The sequence below is a fragment of the Calonectris borealis genome, chromosome 2 (genome assembly GCF_964195595.1).
Source record: "Calonectris borealis chromosome 2, bCalBor7.hap1.2, whole genome shotgun sequence".
Lineage (NCBI taxonomy): Eukaryota > Metazoa > Chordata > Aves > Procellariiformes > Procellariidae > Calonectris > Calonectris borealis.
This window is the reverse complement of record NC_134313.1, coordinates 108300350-108326977: the sequence shown is the minus strand read 5'-3', so window position 1 is coordinate 108326977 and position 26628 is coordinate 108300350. Positions and strand designations below refer to the sequence as shown.

The 26628-nt window shown below is 44.0% G+C and overlaps 1 protein-coding gene across 1 annotated transcript; it reads right to left on the bottom strand.

Moving 5' to 3' along the window:
* Positions 1–8617: 8617 nt before the first annotated feature.
* On the bottom strand, positions 8618–23813 carry IGFBP3 (insulin like growth factor binding protein 3). Its single transcript, XM_075142916.1, has 4 exons — positions 23429–23813; positions 19379–19608; positions 16631–16750; positions 8618–10358 (listed from the first exon to the last, which is right to left on the bottom strand). Exons 1-4 carry the CDS (start codon positions 23811–23813, stop codon positions 10233–10235), a joined length of 861 nt encoding a protein of 286 aa, XP_074999017.1. The 3' UTR covers positions 8618–10232.
* Positions 23814–26628: the final 2815 nt, after the last annotated feature.

Sequence of the window (26628 nt, the reverse complement as noted above, 5' to 3'; positions counted from 1 at the left end):
TCCCAGTCTCTTGCTCACTGCATGTTCCCATTCAGCAGTTTGGCCTCGGCAGGACAGTACAGCGGCGGGTGGGATCTTGCAAATCTGCCTCCTGAACTCCTAGCTCCATTTTCCTGCAATGAGTTTTCGTCTTTTGCTCTCCCCACCCTGTTCCCCTTCTCCCGTCCTCTCCGATCCCGGCTGTGCTCTGCAAGCCTTTGCCTTGGGCAAAGCAGCAGCCTTCCAAGGGAAGCTATTAAAAGGTTTTCTGGGTAGGAAAGCTGGATGCCTTTCTCTGCTCAAAAGCCCAAGGCAGCAGTATTGGTGCATATAAAAAGATAACGCAGAGACTAGAAAGAGCCATTTCCAGCACAGAAAGTCAGAGTTTATAAAAGGGAGGCTGGGGAAAAGCCCGACCTTACTCTTTTTGCTGAAAGCAGAGAAGAGGGTCCCCCTGGCTTGGGATGTGGCTCCCCTCCCTCCCCTGCATGTTCCTTCAACTTAGTGGTTGCAGAGAAAAAGAAAGCAAGTGACTGCCCTGCCGGGTTCAAGCTGGTTTTGTCCATGGAGAAACTGGTGTGGGAGTTAGCAAGTCCCAGAGGTGCAAACAGGCTGCACCAACCCTGCCTGAGAAAACAGCCTGAGAGGAGAGTAATAACATTTTCTAAGAGCCTGGCAGGAGGGAAACTCGGCATTTGTTGGCACAAACTTTGGGTTTTAAATGTGAGCAGGAAGCGGCTTGTAGAAACTGCAAAGCGTGGAGATCTCTGCTCTCCGTATCACGGTTCTGTGGCATCGCACGTTGTGCTTGCTGAATGTGTTGGCTGCATTTGCACGTCAACGTCAGCTGATCCGATTGGCGTCCAATAAACTGCTCCAGATTTAAAAGTACGGATATACTACTGAGCTTCTTTGTAAAGTGTTTTGAGAACTTCCCAAGGAAAGCACTGCAAAAGCAGTTGATGGCATTGGTATTATAAATAATTAACGTCTAACCTCCCTGTAATGAGCTACAGTGAGACCTGGCTAAAACTTGTGTTACAACACCACATTCACTGTGTCAAAATGCTTGGCAATCCTTGTATCAAAATAATGAAGCAGCAGCAAATTTGCGCAGAACCTTAGAGTTCTTTCATGGAGACTACCCAGCACTGAACAACGGTCATGCGTCATTGCCACAGGAAAATGGTGAAGAAAGGAGTGGAAATCATATACTCATAGCTACAGCACACGCTTAAGAGCACTCTGACTGATCTCACCTCATTGACCTTGTGTAAAGGTTGATCTCTAAAGAGCAGAAATTGGTTCTTTTTGTTGGGATCATTATAGATATAGGAGAAATGTTCATCACATTCATAATTATTAATAGCACAGTCTATTTGCAGTATAGCAATCCAGTGGACAGCTACTCCCAATGTTTTGCAGGGTGGCAGGTTCCCATCCTAGCTGCAAGAAATTAGAGTTTCTAACAGGGACGGGGTTTGGGAGAACTCTTTCCTTTAAATGTTAAGTACCAGGAGCAGAAGTTGCTTCTTACAGCATTCAGGCATGACAGGCCAATTTCTTAGAGGGGTTTAGCTCCTTGCCTCCCACTGAAAGCAACAGGGGATGGGTGCCTCCTTATCTGCAATCTGGCCTCTTGTGGTATCTTGCCAGGACAGACTTCTGCTGAGCTGCTCTGGGATGGGCTGTCTGACTTGGGCCAGACTCTTCTGTATACTGGGATTAGGACTAATGCAAAGAGGCAAAGAAGGCAAATTTTATCTCCCCTCTCACAATGTTGCCAGGAGCTTGGACTACATTTAGGCCATAGATGCCACGTGTTGTGATTTGTCCTGATTTTTATGATCAGCCTCAGTTACAGGGTGAAAAATCAAAGGTCTGTAGTTTTCCTTTGTTTTGGTTATTTTTTTCTGTTTGTGGGGTTTTTTGTTGTTTGTTTGGGGTTTTTTTTTGGCATGTGTCAGCTGGCAATCTTGGCTTCAGTGTGTCGCGCCTGCTGCAATGGTCGCACCTGCGCTGCGGAGCCAAGCCTGGTGGGAATGACTGGAGAAACAGGGAAGGTGCCGCAGGATGCTCTTAGTAGCTCAGGTCACCGGGCATGCAGCTGGATGTGTGAAGGGGAAGTACTGTTCCTTGTTGTTTCAGCTCCCTCCCTTCACACCCTCTTGCACTCCTCCTACCCCACCTAAAAAAAACTAATTGGTGGGAAGGTCTTAAGTGAGCATCTGTGATGTTTGGTTCATGTTATCTGAGAACCCTACCTACCCACTTTGTGGTTCTTCATGCCAAAACCCTGCCAGGTTTGCTGCAGCAGGGTTTGTTCCAGCCATGCCTCCTCCTGCCCCTGGCCTCCTGCCAGCTGCAAAACGCTCATAGCACAGAAATGAGGTCACTGCCCTCTCCACTTTATTTTCTGCCCTCCTTTTCCCCTAAAGCTGTCCAAGACAACCTACAGCCACCTGGTATTGGGCTCTGCTCATACTGAGTCAGTTCTGCTCATCACTTTGGGGTACATTCGGAGGCGAGGGGAGAGAAAGAAGGAGAGAAAGAAAATGGGGGTGGAGGGCAGCCAGCACTAACACTGAAAGCTCATCAGCATCTCTGTCACTTCTCTATCATAAGAACACATGCTCTGCAAAGGCAAAACTTAAGCAGGGAACAGCTTTCTACAGATCCAGGCCAAAACACGATCCGATATTAAGCACATCAAGATTTAGCCTTTTCCAAAACCAATATATTCCTTTGACCTTGCACTTGCTAGTGAGAGTCCTAAACACATCACAAAATAAAAAAGCAAACAGAAAATGCGTCACATATAGCTTTCTTTCCTCAAGGGGAAGAAAAGTGGGATGGGAAAGAATGGCACATGGCAGAGGTTTGTCACAGGATTTACTGCACTCCTGGAAAGCGCTCAGCTCCCATAGCGTCAGACACTACGTGGGAGCCTCAACAAAATACTAAAACAGATCAGTTTTTTTTCTGCAAAGTCAGAACCAAAGATGTTTGTGCTTTACCAGCAGTCTAGCAGCACTGACTTTGCAGAATTAGAAATGTTGTCTTTCTATCCATGTTACTGCCTGGCTATTGCAGAAAAACACCAATGTCTAATCCCTGCGCAACCCATAATATTAATAATAAAAAGTATCTGTAAAAAAAAAGATCCAAGTGACTCATTCTAAGCTAGACTCTCAGCCCATCCTGTGCGTTGAATGCACAAGTCCCATCTCTATCTTTAGACAACACCTTTGAAGTGGGTCTACTTTTCCTCGGCTATCACTTCACTGATAAACCACTAGCCTAAACAGCCTCCCCAGGCTGCACTGATGACAGGTCCCAGGCTTTCGATCTGCCAACACATTTTGTATTTATGGACCAATTATTTTATGCATTTCTTGCACTTTGCATCGAGAATCAGGCAGGGGTTCAGACCACACAGGAAAGTGGGGTATGAGCATCTTAAGCCTTCTTTAAGACTGGGGTAGATGGTACATAGTGAGTAACAGTAGCAGAGTTGGGGCAAGTGAAGGGCTTCTCTTACTGACATGCCACCCTGTATTACCTAGTCACATTTAGGTAAAGGTGGGAGGGGACAAAGAAGGAGAGGATCTGCTGGGAGCACAGCCAGTTAGTTCTGTATTACCAGAAAGTACCAAAAACAACAGCAGTGGAGCAGGAGCCCAGACATACCAGCACTTGCACTCTGAGTAATGAAAACAGCTCTGACAATAGCTCTGTCAACAAACAAAGGCTTTATTTTATTTTATTTTCCCTCCTTTCCTCCTCCCTTGACCTACCTCCTTCCCCGGGGTGCAAAGTTCACCTGCAAGTAAGCTCCTGCGAGGGCCCAGGGAGAGGGGCAACCTCCTGCGGGAGAGACGTGGGAGCAAGGGTGCTCGTGGATGTTGAAGGTCAAATGAACAAATCTAAACTTAGCCCGTTCCAGATCTTGGCTGTTTCATTTTGCAAAAGCTTCTGCTCGCCTTTTCAGACTCCACGTTGGATTATCACCTGAGTGGCAGCATGGGCAGCCCAGCAGAGACAAGAGCACGCAGGGGAAGGCAGGGCTGCACACATGCTTGGCTCCTTGCTGCTTCCTCATGAACCACATTTCCCAGCAAGGACAGTGCCTGGCCAGCAGGCACAGCTATTCCAGCAGAGCCTCCCTGCTGCAGTTCTGCTGTGCAGAACATGGCACAGGCAGTCTTCCTCCTGCTCTCAGTCATCTGCTCCAACTGCTGTTAAGCTAACAAAGAGCAGCCCATTTGTGCCTACACTGAGGTTTTTAATTGCATAATTATGGTGGTGGTGACGTGTGATTTTCTTCTCTCTCACTGATGGTGCTTTGTAGTTCAACGGGCTGATGTGTAGATGCTGAGGTTCCTTGGAAAAGCATCTTAGTGTGGGATGTCTCTGGAGGCCTAGAGCAAATCCTGCTATATCATCATCTTCTTTCGTATTTTCTTTTGGCTGCGGCTTCTGTTTATTGCTGCTTTGGCAGCTGAGCCCTCACCATTTAGCCCCAGTAAGGGAACAGGAAAAGAAGAGCAGCAACATGTCGCTCGTAGCAGGGTAATACCAGATGTGGAAATGTATGGCAGGATCTAAGGGCTGAAGGTTACATGTGGCACCCCTGTGATAAAGCAATAATCAACTTTTCAAGCTCAGTCAGTTTTTACTGGGTGCAAGTTATGTGATACATAGCAGATGTAGGAAACAAGTCTTCACCTTGAATATTCTCTGTGTGGCATACGCAGGCAAAAATAGCCTCTGCTCTCCAGTTGCAGGGAGCGAGGGAAATGCACGCTCGGCCTGGCTCTCGTAAGCAAGTCCCTTCGCTACCCCACTTTTGGAAGGTCTTGCCACACTGTGGGAAGCAGTCCTTCTCAATGACATTTTCTTCAGCTTCACAGATTTTTCAGGAGGAACTCTCAGCTGCTCTCTGCAGCAATAACTTTGCTGCCTTTCTTTCCATCCCCACTCATGGAGAGAGCAGTGGGGTGAAATTAGCCATGACAGAGAAAGGCTCTTAAGGAATTTGGATAGGTCAGCAGAAGTGGAAAGCCAGGATACATACTGCAGCAGGACATGCATTCTGCAAGGATAAACTGAGATTTGCAGCATTACCCTTTGCTTCTGCTAATACCTGGTCTCCAGTTTTGTTCAGCTGGAACTTTCAGCCTTGAAGTCATTTGCATTTTTTAATATATGTACCCGGCAAAAGCAAAAGCAAAGGTTTTTACAATGCGATTTTCTTTAAAGCTGGTGTATATGCTTCTACAGCTGCAAAATCTGAACTGGAAGAAATAATACATAAAATGCGGAGTTTTAAAACCAAAACTTCTTCTGGTGAACAACAAATTTGCACTACTTGCCATTTTACCAGGAAATTTCCTTTTTAGCAGAAAAAGATGTAACAACTTCTCAATCAATGCGTTGTATAATGTAGACAATCTCATGCGCTGGAACTCCAGACACCAAGCTTCCACATCCTGACAGGTTCATAGGATCACAGGATGGTTGAGGTTGGAAGGGATCTCTGGCGGTCACCTGGTCCAACCCCCTTGCTCAAGCAGGGCCACCTAGAGCCAGTTTCCCAGGACCACGTCCAGATGGCTTTTGAGTAACTCCAAGGAGGGAGACTCCAAAATCAAATGAAGGTTAAATACTTTCCAGTTGGAAGAAGATACATCCACTGGACATACCAAAACACTTCTTTTTTAATGGCCTTAAACAAAATTGATTTTGCACACTTGCAGATGAAGGCATTACTGATACTGACCACAAAAAGTGCCCTTGGAATACTCTGATACCCTTTTTGGATCTTATTTTTGGATGTCTCAGAAAAAAAGAGGGAGTGGGGGAAGAAAAAGGGGTCCTTTCTAATGTAGGAAGCAAGCATATTCTTCTGATAGAAATTAATAGATGTGAAGAGTTCCTAAAGGCGCAGCAGGACCACATACAGAACAGCTACCCATATAAACATTTCATTTTGAATACTAATACGCTTTGGCATGCAAGAAAATTGCTCAGCACTTTTCATACTTTAAATATAATTCCTATTGCTAATACATAAAATCTCTGTGGAGCCATCCTTGCTTACACAGTTTTAGAGAGTGACTAGAGATACCAAAAAATGATTTCCCAAAAGGTTTGTAAAACCATTACTTAAATTTAGTTCAATAAGTTCAATAAAGAATTATGCTGTGTTAAGGTTTCTATGGAATTTAGTCATAAAAAGTTCAGACTGTACTAAAAACTAATTAATTCGGTGGTTTTGGTATTCATTGAAGCCTCCTTCCCCTGTGCACAAATAGCTAACATTATGCCCTGAAGGGCACGCATGCCAAGAAGGTGGAAAAGGATATTCTGAGTTCAAAAGACTATAGCACAGTAGGTCAATTAAAAAAGGGAACTTTTTCAAATAGTTCAAAAGATAACAGAGCTGCCTGCAGGATGCTTTAACTTGCATTCTGGTCAATTATAGGGATTTATGCAACTATTTCTTACACTGGTTAAAATAAATACTTACCACGTCAATCTGGGCTGCATATGGTACAGATGAAATATGCATCTGTAGATGCATATGGTATAGATGGTATAGATGAAACATGCTCAAAAAGAAATTATCAACTTTTGCAGTACATACATTAAGCTTTTGTAGTGCCTTCCCATGCAAATATTTGATGTGTAAATACTGTTAGCAGTTACAAGGATTTTTCTGAGACTTCATAATGTTCACCCAGATCACCTGAGATTCTTGAAAGAGCTTGTTAAAGATAAGAAAAAAGCTGACAAATGTTCACTTAAAAAAATAAACCACCTGAGCTGAAGGCAGTGAAGGCACCAAAACAAGAGGTATTTTTCTAATGCATTGGTTCCATTTCTGCCACCAAACCCTAAGTCTTCCACTCATTGCAGCTCTTAGCAGGAAACATTTCTAACCTGTGCATGGAGGGAAATCTTCCCCTGAACTTATACTGACCCACACATTTGCTTCATGCTGCCCACATTCTGCTGCTTGGATGCAGCCCACAAATATTTTTGTCTGAATTGCAGCCTGGCTCCCATAGCCATGAAAAAAATCTTTGAATGACAAGTAACTTGTCTATTGAATTGAACCCTTGTCTTCATAGAAATAGGAATGTTGAAAAAAAACAAAAAGGGAAAAACCATCACCGATTCTCTTCATTTTAAAGGGTGAATTTTTTGGGCGGGGGAAATAATGTTATTTTCCATTTCATACCAAGAATGCCAGCTGCCAGGAACATCAGATAGGCAACGGGAAGTATCCAATACTAGTGCAAGCAACTGTGCTCGTAAAAAATATCTAAAAGGCAACTTCTGAAAAAGGGGAAGCTTTAAATTACAGGTGAGATTTTTTGGGCTATTTTTAGACAGTCTTTGTTTTAAAGACATCTGTTGGAAGCAAAATAACCAAACTGACGTGCACAACCACACAATTCTTTTTTTTCTCCCTTGTGGCTATGTGTTTTCTCTGTTACATACCGAAGACCATTAGTACCACTAAAGGAGCTGAATGCAATTTCTTAAATAATTCATGTGACAGATTGCTTGCTTGAATCAGTTTGAGTTCCTTGAGATGTAGTACTTTTTTTTTAAATAAAGTTGGTGCTCTGCGCAGATTAGAGAATTTGGTATCGCTTAAGGACCTTCACTAGCCAGCTTCTTCTGTATTTGTTTTTAATGGTAGGGCAAAGCATAAAAAGCTTAAAAACTCCACAAAATACACCAATCAGAAATCCTGCCACAGGCTGTTAAAACATTTCTTGCATACTGGCAAAATGTGGCTTGCAAGGCAGCTATGCACCTTTTTTGTTGAGAAGCAGCTTTTCTTTTGCAGAAGGCTCACGAGATAGCAATTAGAAAAAAAAAAGGCGAAATACTAACTCACTTTCATGAATCCAACCCTTACTTTCATATCTATGGTTACGTGCCCAAATATTGGTGTACATATAACTTCTTCCATCTGTGAAATTATTTGAAAGGTTTACAACTGGTTTACAACTTTAAAAAAAAAAAAAAGCCCAGCATTTATTTTTTTGCCAACAAATCCTTGCAGGCATTACATTTGCATTAGCAGTAAAAATATTGCAATAAATCTTCACCTCACAAAGCTTTCTGTAACCATCTGTCAGGAAATCTGTATTAGCCTGGAGTACACATCACTTCGTGTATACTTTTTTTCCTTACTCTAAGGTTAAGAAATTTCAGTTTTAACGATGATGTGAACTCATTTCATTAGATAGAAATTAAGAAGACGTGCAGAATGCACACAGGGCTGTTCAGCTAACACATTTCAGGGTAAGGCTTTAAACATCCGATTTACGGTGATTGGCTGTCTCAATCCTGGCAAGCTGCATATCCAAACCTTCCCATGTCAGAGTTTCAAGACATTCGTCATTGCTGGCAGGAACAAGGGTGGTTGTAATTCATGGGGCGGGAGAGGAATGAGCTCCTTGGCCCCGTGGTCTCCCGTCTGTCAGCACAACCCCTGGCCCCATCAGCTGGAAACCCACTGCCCTCAGTCTCCATAGAGTTCCCAACCCAACAGGAAATTACAGTGTTGATGGTTTTTTTTTCCTACAGTGACATCAAACATTTATAGTGACACATATAAGAATATATTATATATTTATATAAATATATAAAATATTTATATAAAATATATAAATAAATACATATACAAAATATGGCATTACTTTCCAGAGAGATGTTACATTTCACAGGCCACCCTTCCTTATCCAGATTTCATTGTCATACAGAATTTGTCATGAAGTTCAGTAAACAATAAGCCTCAAAAAAAAAATTTGCCAAAGTCTTCCTTATGTGAAAGCATCACATACCAGAACAAAACCAAATCACTTCTCTTCCGATTAAAAGGACATATAACATCATGGCAGACAGTTGGTTTAAATATTTAAACCCAATGGTTCTTATTCTATGCTTAGATACAGGCAAATCATTTCTACCAAAGTCAAAGCAAGCAACAATCGTGTAGCGTAAATGAAGCGCAGGGGTCTCAACACCTGGGTCCACAATCCCCCCATCTTGTCAGCATTGTTTTAAACAGAAGTTCCTCATACAGAGTATGTGCTTTGATAGCGTGTACCAAGACAACACAGAATACAGCTTTTCAAAATAAATAAGCAAATAGAAAGGGTGGTACTGTAATGGCAATTTTTTGTTCGTGAATATTCTGTATTAGTGTGAGCAGGAAACGGAGAAAATGTAAGCCCTGTTGCACAAACTGAAGCAAAGGACAGACAGAAGAATGCTTTACCGAGAGCTTCAGTGCAACTGTTATTCTTTCCAGTGGCATAATTCAGTGATGGGTACATTAGAAATACTAATAAAATAAAATAATTAAAAAAAAAAAAAAAAAAGATTATCTTGGTATTTGTAGTTACTTCAAATAACAAAACTTAATCTCTTCTGGAAACACTTCCTTCGCTCCACAAATTCATTTCTATTATCTAGAATAGGTCAGTGTGTATGCATATGGATCTATACATATTTGTAAATCATTCCATACCCTTACTTTCTCTTTGCATACAGAAGTATACACTAGAATTATTGTGTAGTATTTGGTATTCACATGTTACATTTAAATAAAGTTTATTAAAAAACAATTATATTAAATACAGACTAACAGAATATTCATAATATATTTTACAGAAAAAATAGCCATGTCTTTATTTTAGAAATACGTTTCTTTAAAAAGTTCTTTGAGATTTTTATAAAACTTTTTACCCGTGAAGTTTCCCGACAGACCTGTAAAAAAAGGTGAACCTTTAAATCCTTGTGGTTTTTTTGTTTAGTTTTGTTTTTTTCTTTAATACTTTTACAAGCTTGCAATCTATAAATTCTTTAAAATAAAAAAACAGTATCTTTCGGGATCAAATTGGTCACAGGCCGTTCTTTAAAAAGTCAGTGGAGACTCCCTGAATCCATTCTGAAGTGCCTTTTGTTTTTCTCTCTCTCTGGGTATCAATAGTGCAGGTTTACGTGGGAATTCAGAGCTCCCTACACCTCCTGTAGGAAGCCCGGCGCATGTCGGTGGCAGGGCGCAGCTGCAGCCGCGTCTGCAGAGGCTGCGACTCTCCATCCGCCGCAGGAGGCAGAACTCGGCACTCCACGCGCAACACAGTCCAGTGTTTGCCCAGCCCCTCCAAGGTCTCTGCGAGGTCCAGTCGCCACGCACAGATGCCAGAAGAGCTGGCACCCAGCCCTCATTTGCTTTCCAAGTTATAGCAGTGGACATCTCCTTTTCCCTTCCCATCGTACCCGGGAAGCGGCTGTCCGTACTTATCCACGCACCAGCAGTAACCTCTCTTTCGGCCTTTGGATGGGCGACACTGAAACAGAATAAAAGACCCAGTCAGCATTATTTTTGTTTTCTCCGCTCTTAGTGGTACATAGCAGGGATTCCTGCTTATTTGATAGCTGCACTTCCATATCCTGGCCATATCTGACAGAATCAAACAGAATATTTATTACGACTACAAAGTATTCCAATAAAAGTTTACCTGCTCTGCCTGTCAACCCTTTTGGGTCTAATTACTCCATAGTAAAACTGCTCTGAGAATTACCAGAAAACTGCCTTATGAACTACTCCCTATTATATTAGGCAGCACAGTTGCCCCCTTTGAATACCAGGACTACTTATAACAGTATGGGCTGATGACTGGGACCCATCTTTGGAAAAGAAAGTTAACAGATTTGTCCTATGCTAAAGTACAGGTCTGGCAAAGACAGCCATTGCAGCAATAAACACCCTTGGCTTGCATCTGTTTGCTGGAGGAATTTCAATACTGTAGTTGACATTTATTAACGGATACATAATCCTCCTGTAATGGAGTTATCACTTCAACAACTGCTAGGTGTAGTAGAACTTTACATGTATATTTTCCTATAAATAAGGTTGCTTATATGCTAGTCTATAACGTGTGGCAGCTTTAGAAGTTGCCTGGTGGAATCTGCCAGCAATGCTGACCAACCTGAAACTATCACTAGACAGGCAACGACACTGAACTTCTTCAGAAACAGTAATGCAGTAAAAATGCATTATAAAATCTAGTACATACTAAGTAAGTAATTCTCTCCCCGAAGAACCAAGAATGGTAAAAACTAGACTAAAGGAGATGACATGTTGCAGGTTGCATTCAGTATGCAACCCTGGACACAGTTACATACTGTAAACCTCTGGGACCCTGCAAGGTTTTCACCCACTTGAAAGACATGTGTCTCCAGGACAGAGATTATCTCACTAGGTTTGCCATGGTCAACCTCAATGCCAAGACAGCCTCCATGTCAGCTCAAGTTTTGCGATTTGGTGATACAGGATTCACTGCAAATGCTAACAGAGGTGGCTGTTTAGTCAGGACAGACTTACAAAGGAGGCAGTGACACAAATATACCTAGCTTTTCAAGGACTGAGGTTTCATCTGTTGCATCGCCAACATGAAGGAAGATAGGCTAGACTGAAGCCACTTACGGGCCTCAACACTCTCAAGGCTATCTTGCAAGCAGAGCAAATGCTGCCTCTGAGATCACACTCACAGCAATTCAAGTATTTCAGAGGTTCAGGCTGATACAAGTCAGGTAAACTTTGCCGCTACTACTCAACTGCTTGTTCTCCAGAGTCTAACAGGTGTGTCCCCATCTCCCATGTGGGTATGGCAGTGGCTCACAAAGCTAAGTGTCTTCTCCATGTGCAGTTACGCACAGAAACATCAAGCAGTTGTTGGGCTCCACATGCTGCCCAAAGTGCCTGACCCTTTCCATGTCTAGTTTAGGACCTCAGGGTGAAAGGGTGGTATTTCGGACAGAACTGTGAATATGGGTCACTCCTGGGACAGCCTGCACCAGCATACTGGCCCCTCAGCCAACTAATTTGTGGCAGCATGGAGTAGAGTAGACAGTCTTCACTAGGAACTTGTGAAAGAGAGACAGGAGCACATCACATATTAGACACAAATATCTGAACAAGCTTCCATCTTGTTTATTTTATTTTAGAGTAAACGAAGTAATGTTAATCACTGTAACTGCAAATTAATCTACTCTTGTGATATATTTCTGAGTAACAAGCCCAATGCAGAAATAATACAATGCATTCTCTTCTCTGAATTTGCAGTCCTTCTGCATTAGCCCTATGCAAATGGGCAGCAGCAGGATGACAAGCTCAAGCTTAAAGTATGTATCAGCTTATTTTAGGAGAGGGTGAAGAAGTTCAAACCTGCTGAGAAAACAGCTACATTAATAATTTGCTAAACTACGTGGTTAGCTTCATTTGAATTCTAGTTACCTGTTCAGCTGGTTTTCTGTACTAAATCTAAATCTCAAAAGCCTGACTAGGGCTTGCGTGTATTCTCCAGGATTTCTGTGAACGGCTGTCAAAGTCCACTGACGTCAATGGGAAACTTTCCTTCAATTTTGGTGGCAACTGGACTGTAATCTAGCTTAAGTGGTATTAACATTTAGTGACTTAAATTCTTCATGCTCAAAACTGAGGAATTCATAAACAACAGCCTTTGCACAATTTATATTTTACAGAAAAGGAAACTGAGGCAGCAGTTCTTGAGTTGTTTTTCCCAAGAGAACAGGCACAGATGGAGCCCAAATTAGAGCACAGGGCTTCTGGCTGCCAGCCTGGTGCTCCGGCAATGAAACTACACTTCTGCTAATAATAGTAACACAGCCTCCCCTTTCAGAAGTATTATATGAAGTACGTTACACAACTCTCGCTGATTCATAGGCTTGCATCACTCTCAAAACAAATGATCAATTAAAGTTATCTCATGTTGTTGGAGGTTTTGATTGCTTTTTACAGTTGCATAATCCATTTTCAAAATTAACTACAATGTGAAGTTAGTCTGCAGGAACACCTTCGCTATTACTTACATTTTTTATTTCTTCTAGACAACCCACTTGGAAAACGAAACCCTTAGATCATTCTACAGCTGAAATAATGCTCTGTGAGGAAACAATTTACCTTTTCCAATTTGCGATTTTGTACCCCCCGCTCACCCATGCTGTCAATAGTAAAGCACTTCTGATTCAAAAGTGATGCTGTTATCCTGAAGCAGCTAGCTTGCATTCCCTACAGAAGTGGTGGACAGTTCATATGGGAAAAAAAATAAATCTGCTCTTCTCAATTTTGTGCTCCACGTACATTTCAAGGCTCTGCCCAGCTCTTCTGTATGACTTCAGAAGTCCAAAAAGCTGGAAAACTGCCCAAGCGGTGGAGCCAGTAATTACTTCTGATAGAAACACCAGCTGCCAGCTTCCATGCCACCTGCCCCTCTCCCACAAAGAAGTGCCGCAGAGGCATTCGTGGGGCACAGCAAAGCATATGGTATCCCATTGAATTCCTGGTCAGCTCAGAGGTCTCCATGGAGCTACAACTGTGGTCTCCTGAAACAGACTGCAGACAGCACTGACAAACACCTCGGGCCGTTTTGGCTCCCGCCAAGCCCAGCTCTGTTTTCAGTGGAACGATGCCAGCTCACAGTTAGGTGAGTATCTGGCTCCGGTATACAAATATGGGGCAATTCTAGTAATTGCCCCATATAATAATTCTGATTTCATCAAAACCTTTTTTTCCATGCTTGAGGCAGAAACGTGCCTGTATCAACCTATTCCACATAAATATACCTATATACCACAGTTGAATACTACAACCTTACATGTGTGATTTATTAGGACAAAGAACTCCAAATTTTAATAGGTTTGATTTTAAGAAAGTTTATATATAAACACAAGGTGTGAAATATTTTTCATGTTATACCCTGACAGATAAATTTATGTTCTTAAAATAGTTTCACATATGCAAATTACTCCTTATGGTTGTTCCTGAAAAGTCAATTTCTAGATATCCACAAATGTCTTGAAAAAATAACTGCTTTCAAATTTACTGGAAGAGCAGGTGACCAGGAAGGCAGAATATACTGACATGTGAAGTGCCTCCTGAATGAGTTTTAATGGTTTCCAGGGTGATCATAATTTATCAGATCCTACCATCACACACCTATCTACATTATCATCCTAGGCAGCGGTTTTGGCAGCTGCTTCCAGAATTAAAAATGCCTAGCTCACACTCACTTTTTGATGGATTCACTGTCTATTTCCTAACCTATTATTCTGAATTTGTTGTCACAACAGAATATAACTGAATTACAGATTGAACGCTGCTAATAATAGCAATGAAGGAAATTAATAAAATAGCCTAGCATTCTGTTAATGAGATTAGACACCTGCTCACGGTGCCTAAAATATCAGACCTGCATGTTGATGCTCCAAAAAGAAAACCAAACAAACACATTTGTCGCGTTGCCTTGCGGACAGTGAATTCAGGACAGGACTCACTTACTTCTCGAACTGATCCTTTTTTCTAGGAGTTGATTCTACAAGGGCAACTCAAATACATATTTTTGGTTTGTATTTTGTTCCTGTGAGAAGCAGCCTGCCTCTGTAAGCCCCACCCGTGAAGGCCTCTTCCCAGGGTTGACTGAGGTTCATTTACAGGAGAAGCACTCCAACTGCATTTCATGTAGAATATTTACTCACATGGGCTCCATTTGTGGGCATCTCCTACAAGATCTCAAGTTGTCTCAAACTACCATTGAAACTACTGGACCTGTGTAAATTGGCACGGTGCTTGACAAGGCTGGCCAGGTATGAAAGTGCCCCTTCATCCTCTATGTTTGCTGACTGGACGGGCTGTTGCACATAGCACAGAAACCATTCCTAAAGCAGTCTGAAAGTCTCCAGGCAGCACGGACACTACACAGAGGGCAGAAGCGTGTCTTTGCTCGGTACCAACACCTTATTCTCATAAATCAACTTCTAGGAACAAAGACTAGGTAAGCGTATTATCTGTCTTTCCTATTTTTTTCCTCCGTATTTCCTTTTTTTCCACCTCAGTGGCAAAACTATGACTGCACTTTAAAGTACAGTCATCCTTTAAATTAAGGCACTTTAATACGTGCTTACTGTGGATCTGATTTACTACATACACATGCCAGAGACTGCATGCAAACCACCACCTTTTTGCTGATGAAGCAAAAAACCTCAGAGTCTGAAGACAGATGAAAGGAAGATCTACTGAACAAAGTAAATACCAATCTGCGGTCTTTTGTAATACCTAGAGAAGGGAAAGGGCTACAGTATGCTTGTGTGCCTTGAACGCAGTTAAATGATGTGCTGTTCTAGAGTAGCTAAGCAAATGCTTTTATGGCACAGGCACAAAACACAGTCTTAGCCTCACTCCACACAGCAGTCCAACGTGTCTTCCGAAGAAATGCAGATCGAGATGTGAGCATTGCTCTCGGCTAGTTTACATGCAGCGGGACATGAATGACACAGAAACTCCAGACTACAAAAAGAAACTTTGTCCCTGCTTGGGAGTTGCCACCACCTGCTCGGGAAAAGCTGGGGAGCGTAGACAAGCTCAACAGCATGCACCAAAGGTCAAACAGCACAGTCAATGCTGGGCTGATGGCAGAAGGGAAGGCTGGAAACCTCACCCCTATGGCAAACACCCCACCTGACACTGCTAGTTTAATGGAGAGCTCGAGGGAATACCCAAAAGGGAAAGACTGTTTCTAAGAAAGCTGGAAGCCAAAAAACGGAGAGATACCATTCCTAAAATACGTTTGCCTGGTCGGAGGTTAGCCTCTCACTTCCAACCAATAAACTGCATTAGCTAGTAACACAGTCAGCCGCTCCTTTGGTTACCAGAGATAGAGAGGCTGACTCGTATAAACCCAAATGGGAGAGACAAGACGGCCCACAAACAAAATCTGTCCTTACAGAGGGTTTGCCTTTAGGAAAATCTTAAAGAAACTTTTGAATTCAGGAAATTTTGGAATTATACCAAGAAACGTATTTGGAGACAGGTCACTAAGTAAACACTGGAATTAGATGGGATGTGCACACTAAGCAAAGAGCCTGGCACATCTTGCGCTTCCCCAAGTTCCCAAATGAGCTTCAAGGGCAGCACTGAATGGAGAATGCTGCCATAGCTCAACCCGACACAATTAAAGCATAAATACCTGCAGTTTGGGTCTGCATTTGTCAAGAAAGGTCACAACCCCAGAACCAAAGAAGGCTGAGAAGCCATCCTTGCTGCAGAGTAACTACTAGATGTATCACTTTCACGATAACATGACCTGGATTTTGGAAGCGATCTGTGTAGCACATAAAGGACAGATATATGCCTTTCTCAGGTTGCTTTTTGTAATATGATCCAGTGCAGTTCTTCTAGGAACTCTCAAGCAGCTATTTACAATTCAAAGCATTGATCTATTGCAGTCATATGGTGACTGCAACATTTAACTCTGTGGGTTATTACAGAGGCACTGCTTTTTTTAAAGCAAAGGGCATTAGTATCTAGGACACCAGCCAACCCATGTGTGATTAGGTATGAAGTTTCTCAAATGAATCTGTTGTCATGACCAACAGAAAATAAAAACACTGTCCTCACTTTACAAGGTTCGGCACTATCCGATCAGGTCCTAAAACTGGAAATTAACTAGTTCCTCTGTAAAACGATACGTAACGCACCTTGCTGGCAAGATGCAGAAAAGGTGAAGTGCATTCATTGAAATGATCAAGACTCTGTACTTACTTGCTTTTTCTTGTAGAACCCCTTCTTGTCACAATTTGGAATATGAAAACCCCTGGGACTCAAGACATTCAGGATCTTTAGGTGGTTTAAAGTGTCTTCCATTTCTCTACGACAGGGACCCTGTTAACAAGCATATTTTAGAAAACACAGATGAAACTTCATTCCCAAATGCTGTCTTTCACACAAGAGTTAATAAATCTTTAAAGGGCAAAAAGCACAAACCCAAACAAATCCATTAAAACAAAGGCATGGCTGGGAATGTCAAAAGGCAGACGATTCACAGATAAAATTCTGGCTTTCTGCTTCATTCAGGATAAACCAATTTCTAAACACTGAAGGCCCCTATGCTATGCTGAGGCACAGACTGGCATTTCCAGTTGAAATCAGAGCCACATATACCTACAGGAAGGCTTAACCAGTATGTAGATCAATCATATATAACATAGCTTAAGTTTGGAAAAGCTGGCCTTGCACCAAGTGGGCAAAGAAGAAGCAGGCAACTGGAAATGCCATTCCGTAATGCCATTTGATTTTTGTGATTCTGCTGGATTTGAAGGCTGAAATGAAATGGATTTAATTGAAAACAAGTAGTTTGGCATAATGCATATATAAAAAATACTGCAACTTTGGACAACAATTCCCAATTTCAACTGGATCAAATGGATGCAGCTGTGCAAAGGAATGGTTGCACACAACATTCTCATTAGATAAGTATGTCACTTTTTGCTGCACTTTCTCCATTTGCAAAAGGCTGACAATAATGTAGTGAGGATTAGCTCTAGGACAATGAGCCAAAAAGAACTTCCAGAAGCACTTTTAAGAGCATGTCTCAAACGCCAACTCATTATTTCTCACTGCAGCCCTTCAGGGTAGGGAGTAAAGTGTTATGAGCCCCACTTTGCAGTCAGAAAACCAGGAGCGGAGGAGTTCATGTTTTGCCAGAGGCCAAGAAGGCAGTCAGTGTCAGCAGTGGAATCGGGATTCTAGAGTCGCAGCCTACAAACTCTGTGCTTAGCTACACTCCTGTCTGGGCACATTACTGACTCGGTCCACCAGCCCACTTTTTCAGCAGAGACCCGAAAAAACTCCTTTGCATGGTTGCATGGGTTTAAAATGTTTAATGCACACAAAGACTCATTTGGTGCAATTTTTAATTAGCGAAGTAATGACATTTATACTTTCAAGTGGTAATATTAATAGTTTGCTCATGTAAAGTGCCTTTCATGTGAGTGTCTGAAAGCATACAGACTCCTCAGTTCTACTGGAGTTTAAAATTGATTTTTTTGGTTAGCAAAGACCTTCCTTGCTGCTTTCATATGTTTTCTTTCAGCATCAATCTCACAAGCTCTAAACATGCGCTTTAAATTGCTGCTCTTATTGGCAGTTCTTTAAAAAAAAGAAACTGCTCAGACACGCTGACTGCAAATCACACGCGTTCAAAGATTTGGTCCTGAGTTAGGCCTACAAAAAGACCAACAGCTTTTTTTTAATTATTATTTTGAAGCAGGCTTCCAAAGTCAGAGAGATCAGTATCAAAAGCTAACATGCAGACACAGCTAGAAGGGCATTTGCTGACAAAGGCACCTGTCCCCGATGGACTTATTTCTGGTTCTTACAGACACCAGCAGCCTTTGCTCATGGGGCCCAACTACCACATAAGTGAAATGTTCATCCTAGTTAAGACCAGGACCCTATTTCCTCAGAGCTGCCAAAGTTCATTCTTTTACTGTAGGCAGTTTACTTCATGTTTTTGGGAGGAGGACACGCTGGAAGGCAGATACTGAAGTGTTTTTACTAGACAGCTGGACATCAGTGACAAACTAAACATGCAGCTTCACCACCCTTGGTGTGTTAACTTAGAGGCCATGCTCTCTTCAGACACAACTTTCCACCTCATACAGGCTTCAAAACCTTCTTTTGCAGATGGGAAGCCACGTCTGGTTTCATCACAGCTGTTTTGATGAAACGCCAAAGAATATCCAGACATATTTTTTAGGCCATCTGGCACAGGCACAAGGATAAGCACTGGGTTATCAGCCAGGATGTCCAGGAAGAGGAATTATTCTCCCCTCAGATTCACCACACTCCGGCTGCTCTGCAAATCCAATGGGCGCAGTCAGTATGAAGCAATGGCGCCTCATGTGCCCGTGAGCCTTTACATTTAGGCAGTAGCACCAAATGACAACTGCAAGTGGAGGCAGTGTTCAGCACGTCATACAAAAAATGACTGATCAGTCAAGATCCTAGTCCTCAACCCAGCCTAAGTTTATCTCCCTTGATTTGCATCATGGAGTGTGAACATGGTGCCACTACACTACATGTGAAACATCTTTTTTCCGTTCTTGCTACCCAATAATGCTGTTTGCAACCAAATTTAATGACGACACTACTAAACCTGTCCCAAGTCCACTCACACAAATGTGTGGTAATTACAGGGGGGAACAACAACTTTCGATCTCTAAGAAATGACTTAGTGAAAACCATACTAGTATCAATGTAAACATAATAGCGTTAGGTCTCCGTGTTTTCTGAATGTGATCTGCTCGGTCTGCTGATTGTCTGCATTTGCAGATCTAATAGTTCTACCGGTTAAACAGCCAGAATGCCCTAAATGACTACAACAATTACCACCATTTAGTTACTTAGTTTATTTATTTATCTTGTTGTACGCACAACATGCATATACATACACACGCATGCGCACACTCATATGCTGGGAAATGCCTTTCCGTTTACAAAAGTACTTACGTATTCAGTCTCTTGTTTGGATTCAGAAGAGAAATTCAGTGTATCCGTATTCTGTGAATCATATTCCACTTTATAGCGCTGCGTATTTTTGGCTTGCACTTTCCTGATGATATCTAGTTTGACGTGCGGTGGATGCGATTTGGAATCTGGCACCCTGTGAGAGTTTGGGATGGCCTGATTTTCTATGCTGCTGGTACTCCGGTCTTCTTCTTCTGAATCACTGGAATTTCCTTCGAGAAGAAGAAATGCAGTGAAGAAACAATGTTAATCAACTGCCAGCTGCGTCTGGAAAGGCAACAAGCCACTACATTAGTGTATGTGCTTAACTTCCCTTTACAAAATAGCAACGTACAAAAAGATGAACAACTTAGCATTCCGCATGCATCAGCAACTTTCTTGCCAAACGACGACTTTTGTAACTGAAGCATCCCCTCGCTGCCGGCAGCCTCGCAAGGTACCCCACTGCACCACCCGCGCTGCCTGCCCGGCACCCGAAAACCAGCTACCTCCACGTCGCTGCAAGCCACCACCGCCCCGGCTTCTCGCCCCGCGGCGGCCGCTGCAGTTCGGGCCGCCGGCGGGAGGGGGCAGGTCTGGGCCGTCGGCGCAGCGGGCGCCCGCAGCAGCCCCACCGGCGCCGGGGGCGCGGAGCCTTCGCGCCGCCACTGCTGACCCACGGCTGATTTAATCAACTTCAGTTAAACGCGGCTGGCTCGGGTAACTTATGGGCTGTAGTATGACTCTTTGTCTTTCCCCAGGAAGGTAATTCTTCTTTTTTTTTAAAAAAAGAGGCGTTAATACAATAAATTCCACCACGTTGAGTTTCATGGTTCTAGTCAGCTATTTTTAAGAGTTTTTCTTTCTTAACTTTATTCAACATACAGAACAGGAAAGAAAAAAAAATAGCACATTTTCGTTCTTCTGCTATTAAAATCAGAAACATTTCTAGGTGTACAAAATACATTTTAAAGGTAATAGACAAAAAAATGCCATTCATTCTGTAATGGTGTCAAAGGACAAACATCTGCTTTCATTACGAGCTTCAAAAATATTTTCTCTTTAAACTACCATCCACAAAAATACAGGAGAAGCACATTTTTCCAAAATACTGCATAAGCCCAGTGTTCCTGTACCTTCTGAGGTATTTGTCTACATTGCATTTCTCCCTCTTGGGAGACTCCTGCAGTGTAACTGTAATTGGCTGCATTTCCTCCAGGGGATTTTTCAAGTTTGGATATTCCTATCAGCTAAGTAGCTAAGTCGCAGTAGTTGCTGCCTTGGCTGCTGGCCACTTTTTTTTTTTTTTTTTTTTTTAAGGAAATCATATTGGGAGTGCACAATGATAACTGATGTGCAAGAACATGCTGGAAATCTGTATTAAAATTGTACTTGATGGCTCACTGAAAAACCACAAAAGCCAAGAAAGTCAGTGCTAAACCTGAAAGCCCATGTTCACGTAGCCCATTGACTCTAAATATTTCAACACAGGCAGTACAGTGGCACTGCCAATACACAGGAACAGGGGAGGAACACGAGGAGGAGGAGTGATCTGAGTTAACATCTTGGTACCGGTGGTTTTAGTGTAGCCACTGCTGGCAATGGACATAATTGACCAGGAAAATCCAACTCCCAGTGCAAATGGATTAAGGAAGTTTAAGTCTTAAGTCTAAATTTCCTGGCTTTTGTGGGTTTAACTCAGACTCTCAGCGGTATTTGAACATATTTTTGGTGGTTTAATGTCCTGTTTTTAAACAGTGGTATTTTTTTTTCCACATTCTCAATGAAGTTTGCAAGAAATGACACAATAAAGTGTTATAAACCTGAATCTTCTGAATATAAATATTATGCCTACTAAGTTTTCTGCAATCAGTCCAGTTCATTAGTTTGCCTCCTCTACCAAAAATAAGTAGAAAACATTCTTAATGTGCATTAAATAATTAGCAGGCTGGTCATTTCATTTTAGATAGATCATCATGTTTCAATAGCACTTCTTACACTTCAATTTGGAACGCTCATAATGCCACATTTTAAACTGTAAAGCATTTGATTAACTCAGTTTCACAAAACTTGGTGCCATGTTAGCTTTACACCCTCCTAAGAGAAACAAAACTGCTAAGAGTTACTTGCTCTGTTTTAAAAAACAGATTAGAAGGGTTGCACATGCACACTACTACTTAACACTTTAGGGCCCAAAAAAACTGAACTGGAAAGTAAGTCAGTGGCCTACTACAGTTGCTGTTAAGAAGCTGCTGTAATATACACCACCCCATACCGATTTCCAGCAATTTCTGTAAACTAGGAATGACCAAAAGTGTAGCACGTGACGCAGGACCTAGCTGTATGTAAGGGAGATGATGCGATCCTGCTCGGGGAGGGTGTGTACCAGGGAGTGTTGGATTTAGAGCTGAAAGTGGAGCGGTCCCCAGTGGAGGCGGGCAGTACGTGTCACACAGGCTCAGCGTACTTCCTCCTTCTTGCACCCCAGGTTTGCAACCTTCACTCCTTGAATGTGAACTATAAAGGTCCTACTTTGCACTTTTTAAGGAATCAAAGCTCCTACTGATTTCAAAATCAGAGTTCTCCCTCAGCCAAGAATGCAGAAACAGGAACTCAGTATTTTGACTATTTAGGCTGAAAATAGGAAGATTTTCAGCAAAGTGCAGCTCTGTCTTCCCCTTTCTCCTTCTCTAACAGCCACTGTTAAAAACACTACCCCTCCATTAAACAGCACCAACTTTCAAGTGCAGGAAAGACGCCCCTCGTTTCCAATTCATGTGAAGGATGAATATGCGGAGCCAAGTTCATGGGATGAAGGAAGCTGCTCCATGTTCCAATGAGATTTAAAAGTTCAGTGAGTACCTCTGAACTCTCCCTTATTCAAATTGTCACAGCTTGGGAGCAGCACATAAATAATTATAATATGGCATCTCCTACTCTCATAGCAGCCAGTTAACTGGAGCACTGGTGCCACTTCCTCAGCTAAGGAGAGGCCAGCCAAAGAGTCCCTGCAACCTAGCAGAAAAATTCCCGGCTTTTTAAAAACGCAAACAGTGGAAAGCCTTTTGACACGCTTTTCTATTAAATAAATGTTAACATACTTGCTGTTGGTTAGCAAACATTTTAATGAAATGTTTGCACAGAGGGACTGTGCTTTCTTGATCTGAATCCCAAGTTTCCCTGTCTTAAGTTTCCAAATGTGCATGCTAACAGAACTTTTTCCAACCGTCCCTTCCTCTTCAAACAAAACAAAACCCACTCTGTGAACGTCTCATTTACAAGACATGTAAGAGGTACGGGAAAGCTTCCTTTGACCAAAGATTTATTTGCAGTGCAGGCAAAAAACCAACGTCCTCTTAAATACTGCTGTGCAAACGCTTTGTTCTGAATAACCACCCTCCCCGGCCAGGGGAATATTTAACTCCCTTTTCTTTTTTTTTTCCCCCCCCTCTCTGTGCTTAGCATTCCCCTGACTTAGCCACGCTGCAGCGCAGGAGTCAGCCCACACTCTCCAGTTTTCTCGCACCCTCTTTCCAGGAACACTGGGGACAAATCGCGAGGATTTCACCCTCTCCATCCAGGCTCTGCAGCCTAGCAGCCCCACGCACCCGCAGAAGCAGCATGCAATCCCTCCCCACCCCCCCCCGGTTTTTTTAAAAAAGAGCAACTCTGCCTCGTTTGCGAGGAGCTACTTCTTAGCATCGGTGTTGAAGAAAACAGATATATACATAAATAAGGTATGAGAGGTAAATCTTCCTTTCCTTCGCCAAAAGCACCCCTCCTTCAAAACGATCCCAGCCTGGGCTACGTGGCTGCCCGCGGAACCCCCGCGGGCCGGCAGCCAGCGTCGGGCAGCACGCGAGGGGGCCTTTCTGGAGCAACAGGTCTGCGGCAGGCCTGCCCGCGCCCCCCGCCTCCTGCTGCCTGCGACTTACTTTTTAACTTTGGGGGGAAAAAAAAAAAAAAAGGAAAGAGCGCACAAGAACCGAGGCGCGCATGCATGCGCTCTCTTGACGCTTCTTCGCTCCCCGCTCCGAGGCGCAGCCCCCTTACCTGCAGCGTGCGGTCCCGGCAGGAGGAAGGCCCGCAGCTTGCCGCCCGCCGTGGCGTTGGTGCAGAGCCCGCGGCCCTCCAGCAGCGCCTGCAGCGGCCGCGCCTCCTCCCGCCGCGGCTGGCAGCTGAGGCCGGCGCCGCAGCGCTCGGTGTAGATGCCGCAGGGTTGCCCCGGGCGCAGGGCGCAGGTGAGGCAGCATCCGCAGCCCGGCTCCCGCACCCGCTCGGCGCAGTCGGGCTGCAGGGGCTTGCACTGCTGCAGCGCCCGCGCGTCGCAGGGCTCGCAGCGGACCACCGGCCCCGCCAGCGCCGCCGCCGCCCGCCGGACCAGCAGCGCCAGCGCCGCTGCCGCCACTGCCCACAGCACGCCGGGCCGCGGCACCATGGCAACCGGCGGAGCGGGCCGCCGGGAGGCGCCCCCGCGCACCCCCGGCCGGGGAGCGGGACGGGCAGAGCCCCGCGCGGGCACGCACAGGCCGCCGCCCGCCCGCACGAGCGCGGCCGCCGCGGGCGGAGGGGAGCGGAGCGGCGCGGCGCGGAGCAGCACGCACAGCCCGAGGGGGCTGCGAGGAGAGGGGCCACCAGCCGCTCGTCCCCCTAGCAGCACGGGGAGGCAGGCAAGCCGCGCTGCCGGCACACGCACGCCGACCCTCTCTTCAGCCGCCTGCCCTTAGTCACATAAAGGTAGTAAGAGCTCGCTAGCAACAAAGGCAACTTTTTCCTTCTTCCCCCCCCTCCTCCCTGCAGAGCGCCTGAATCACCTGGCTTGACACTAACTGGTTTTTTTTGCCACACACAACACTCAGGAAAAAAAAAAAAATAAAACGCCTTGTAAAAGTAAAAAAAAAAAAAAAAGAAAAAAAAAGAAAAAAATTTCAGAAGCCAAGCCCAGACGGTCTGAAGAAAACTTGGTCCAAAAACGCTTCAGAAAAGAAAGAAGGAGAAAGAGCGGAGGTGAGGGGGGGAAAAATAGAGAGGGGAAAAAAAAATAAATTAAGAAAGCAAGGTTCCCTTCTTTTTATTCTCTTTGCCGCCTGCCATCCGCCTCCGCTCCCCGCCACTCTGCGCCCATCTGTCCCCTTGTGCCGCCCGGCCCGCCCTATATAGCGCCGCGGCCGCCGGCCCGCCCCGCGCCATGAATAACGAGCGGCGCGGTGCGGCGGGGAGCGCCGGCCCTCGCCAAATCCAGGTTTCGGTCACGGAGGGCTGGGAGGGCGGTGCGGGGGAGGGGGCACGGCGGTACCGGGGGTTTATGGGCACTTCTTAGAAATCAGCTGTAAGGGGTACGGCTCTGGGGAGAAGGGCACGTCGTATGCCTTTTGTTTCAAGAAAAAGTGCTCTGTGTGTGTGTCCGTGTATGTTTCCTTGGCACCGGGAAAGGAGACACGAGCAAAGCTCGCGCACAGTGCCCTTTTTTGGACTCCTGTCTACAATCCTGTCTGCTTTGGGGCTGACTGAGAGCCCCGGCCATCGCGGAGGCGTGCCTTTGCTCGCACACGCACACACACGCACGCATGCAGGTTCAGGGCATACCTTGGGACCGGCTTACAGCTCACATGACAGCTGAGTTTCCTAGGAAGATGGGGGGAAATGTATATGCGCGCACACACAGGCGCGCACACGCAGACACACACACACGCAGACACACACACACGCAGACACACACACACACACTTTGCGCAGATGTTGCTCTCTGGCACAGGACTAAGTCCATGTGGTGCCCCAGCCTCGTGGATGTGCCTCCCCTATCTTTTTAAAGTGTTTTCTGAACTCCTAAAACTTTTCCCTCCATCCATAAGAAAATGGTTTCCACTCCAACAACCTCGCAAATCTAGGAAAAAACCACTCCAACCCAAAAAAACGCCAACAGCGAAACCCTACATTGATTTTGCACAATGCACGTGGTTGCTTCTGTTTGTAGCCACTGCAAATAATGCCCTTGGCTTATTTCACTCCCCCTGTTAACTTGGCTTAACTTTGATGGAGAAAATTTGAATTGGCAATGCCAAAATTTGTGACCATCCTTTCTGAAGCTCTCCTGCGAGCTGATGCGGAAGGGCATGGTGAGGTGTATACGAAGACATATATATGGTGTTTCAGCCATAGGAGCCTGCTCCTCATGCAAAATAAAACCAGTAATGCTCACAGATACTGGCTTATACAAATATATTCTGCTGTGGGAGTGATAAGAGCAGTGATACTGCTGTTTTCAACCCCTTCATCATTAACACTGAAGCTCACCTTCCAGTAATTCATCAGCTGTTCATGTGTCTAAATTCAAGTGGAAGAGTGGAGTATATACATTATTGCTCAAGGTACTGGCCATGATACTGCGAATCTTGAAAACTGCACTTTTTACAAATGAGATCTTTTTAGATAATTAAAATCAACTATGCAGTTTGTTTTCTCTATTCTTTATTCAGTAACGATACCTTTCAGATACCATCTTGAAAGGGGCACCATACATAGCAGGATAAAAAATACCTGATTTTATGTGTGAAGAATATGGCATAAGAGTAGGTGGAGATTTTTCCTCGGGAAATTAAGTTAAAGATGTGTTGGAAGAGAGATCAGCCTTGCTTAATCCGCTGGTGGGTGAGTGCACCAAGGCTTTTCAGCCTTCTTTTGTCCTTTTGCTCATTTTGTTAATTGACCAAAAGAGGTCGCATGTTGTCCAGGATTGAATTAGAGACTCAATAAATCTGTGCGAGTCCATCTACAAAGGGGGAATTGATCAAGCACAATATACTGCATGTTTGGTTTCAGGGTTGGGGTTGGGTTCTTTTTTTTTGAGACTATTGCAGGAAAACTTGCTGTTACCTTTTTTATTTTACTTTGGTTTTAATAACTGTTCATAGGTGATGAAGTCTGAAAATCTTTGGGATTGTCTGGCAGTGAGTATCAGGAGAACTCAGATTAGGTCTGGCAGAAAGAGGCGGCCTTCTCCCTTTCTGCTCTAGCATAACACAGTAGGGTAGCACTGTACACTGTACGTATATAGGCATCTTTTCAGTTGGGGCGAACTTTTATAGCATTTTATAGCTGCTTTCAAAACTGAAACAATAATGCAAGGGAAACGCTGAGAGAAGATAAGTAAAATGGGGCAAAGGGAATTAGGGAATGGAAGGAATGAAAGAAAGCAACCCTTTTCCTTCTCCACAGTCGTACACCTCTTTCTTACACACTAATACCAGTGTAAC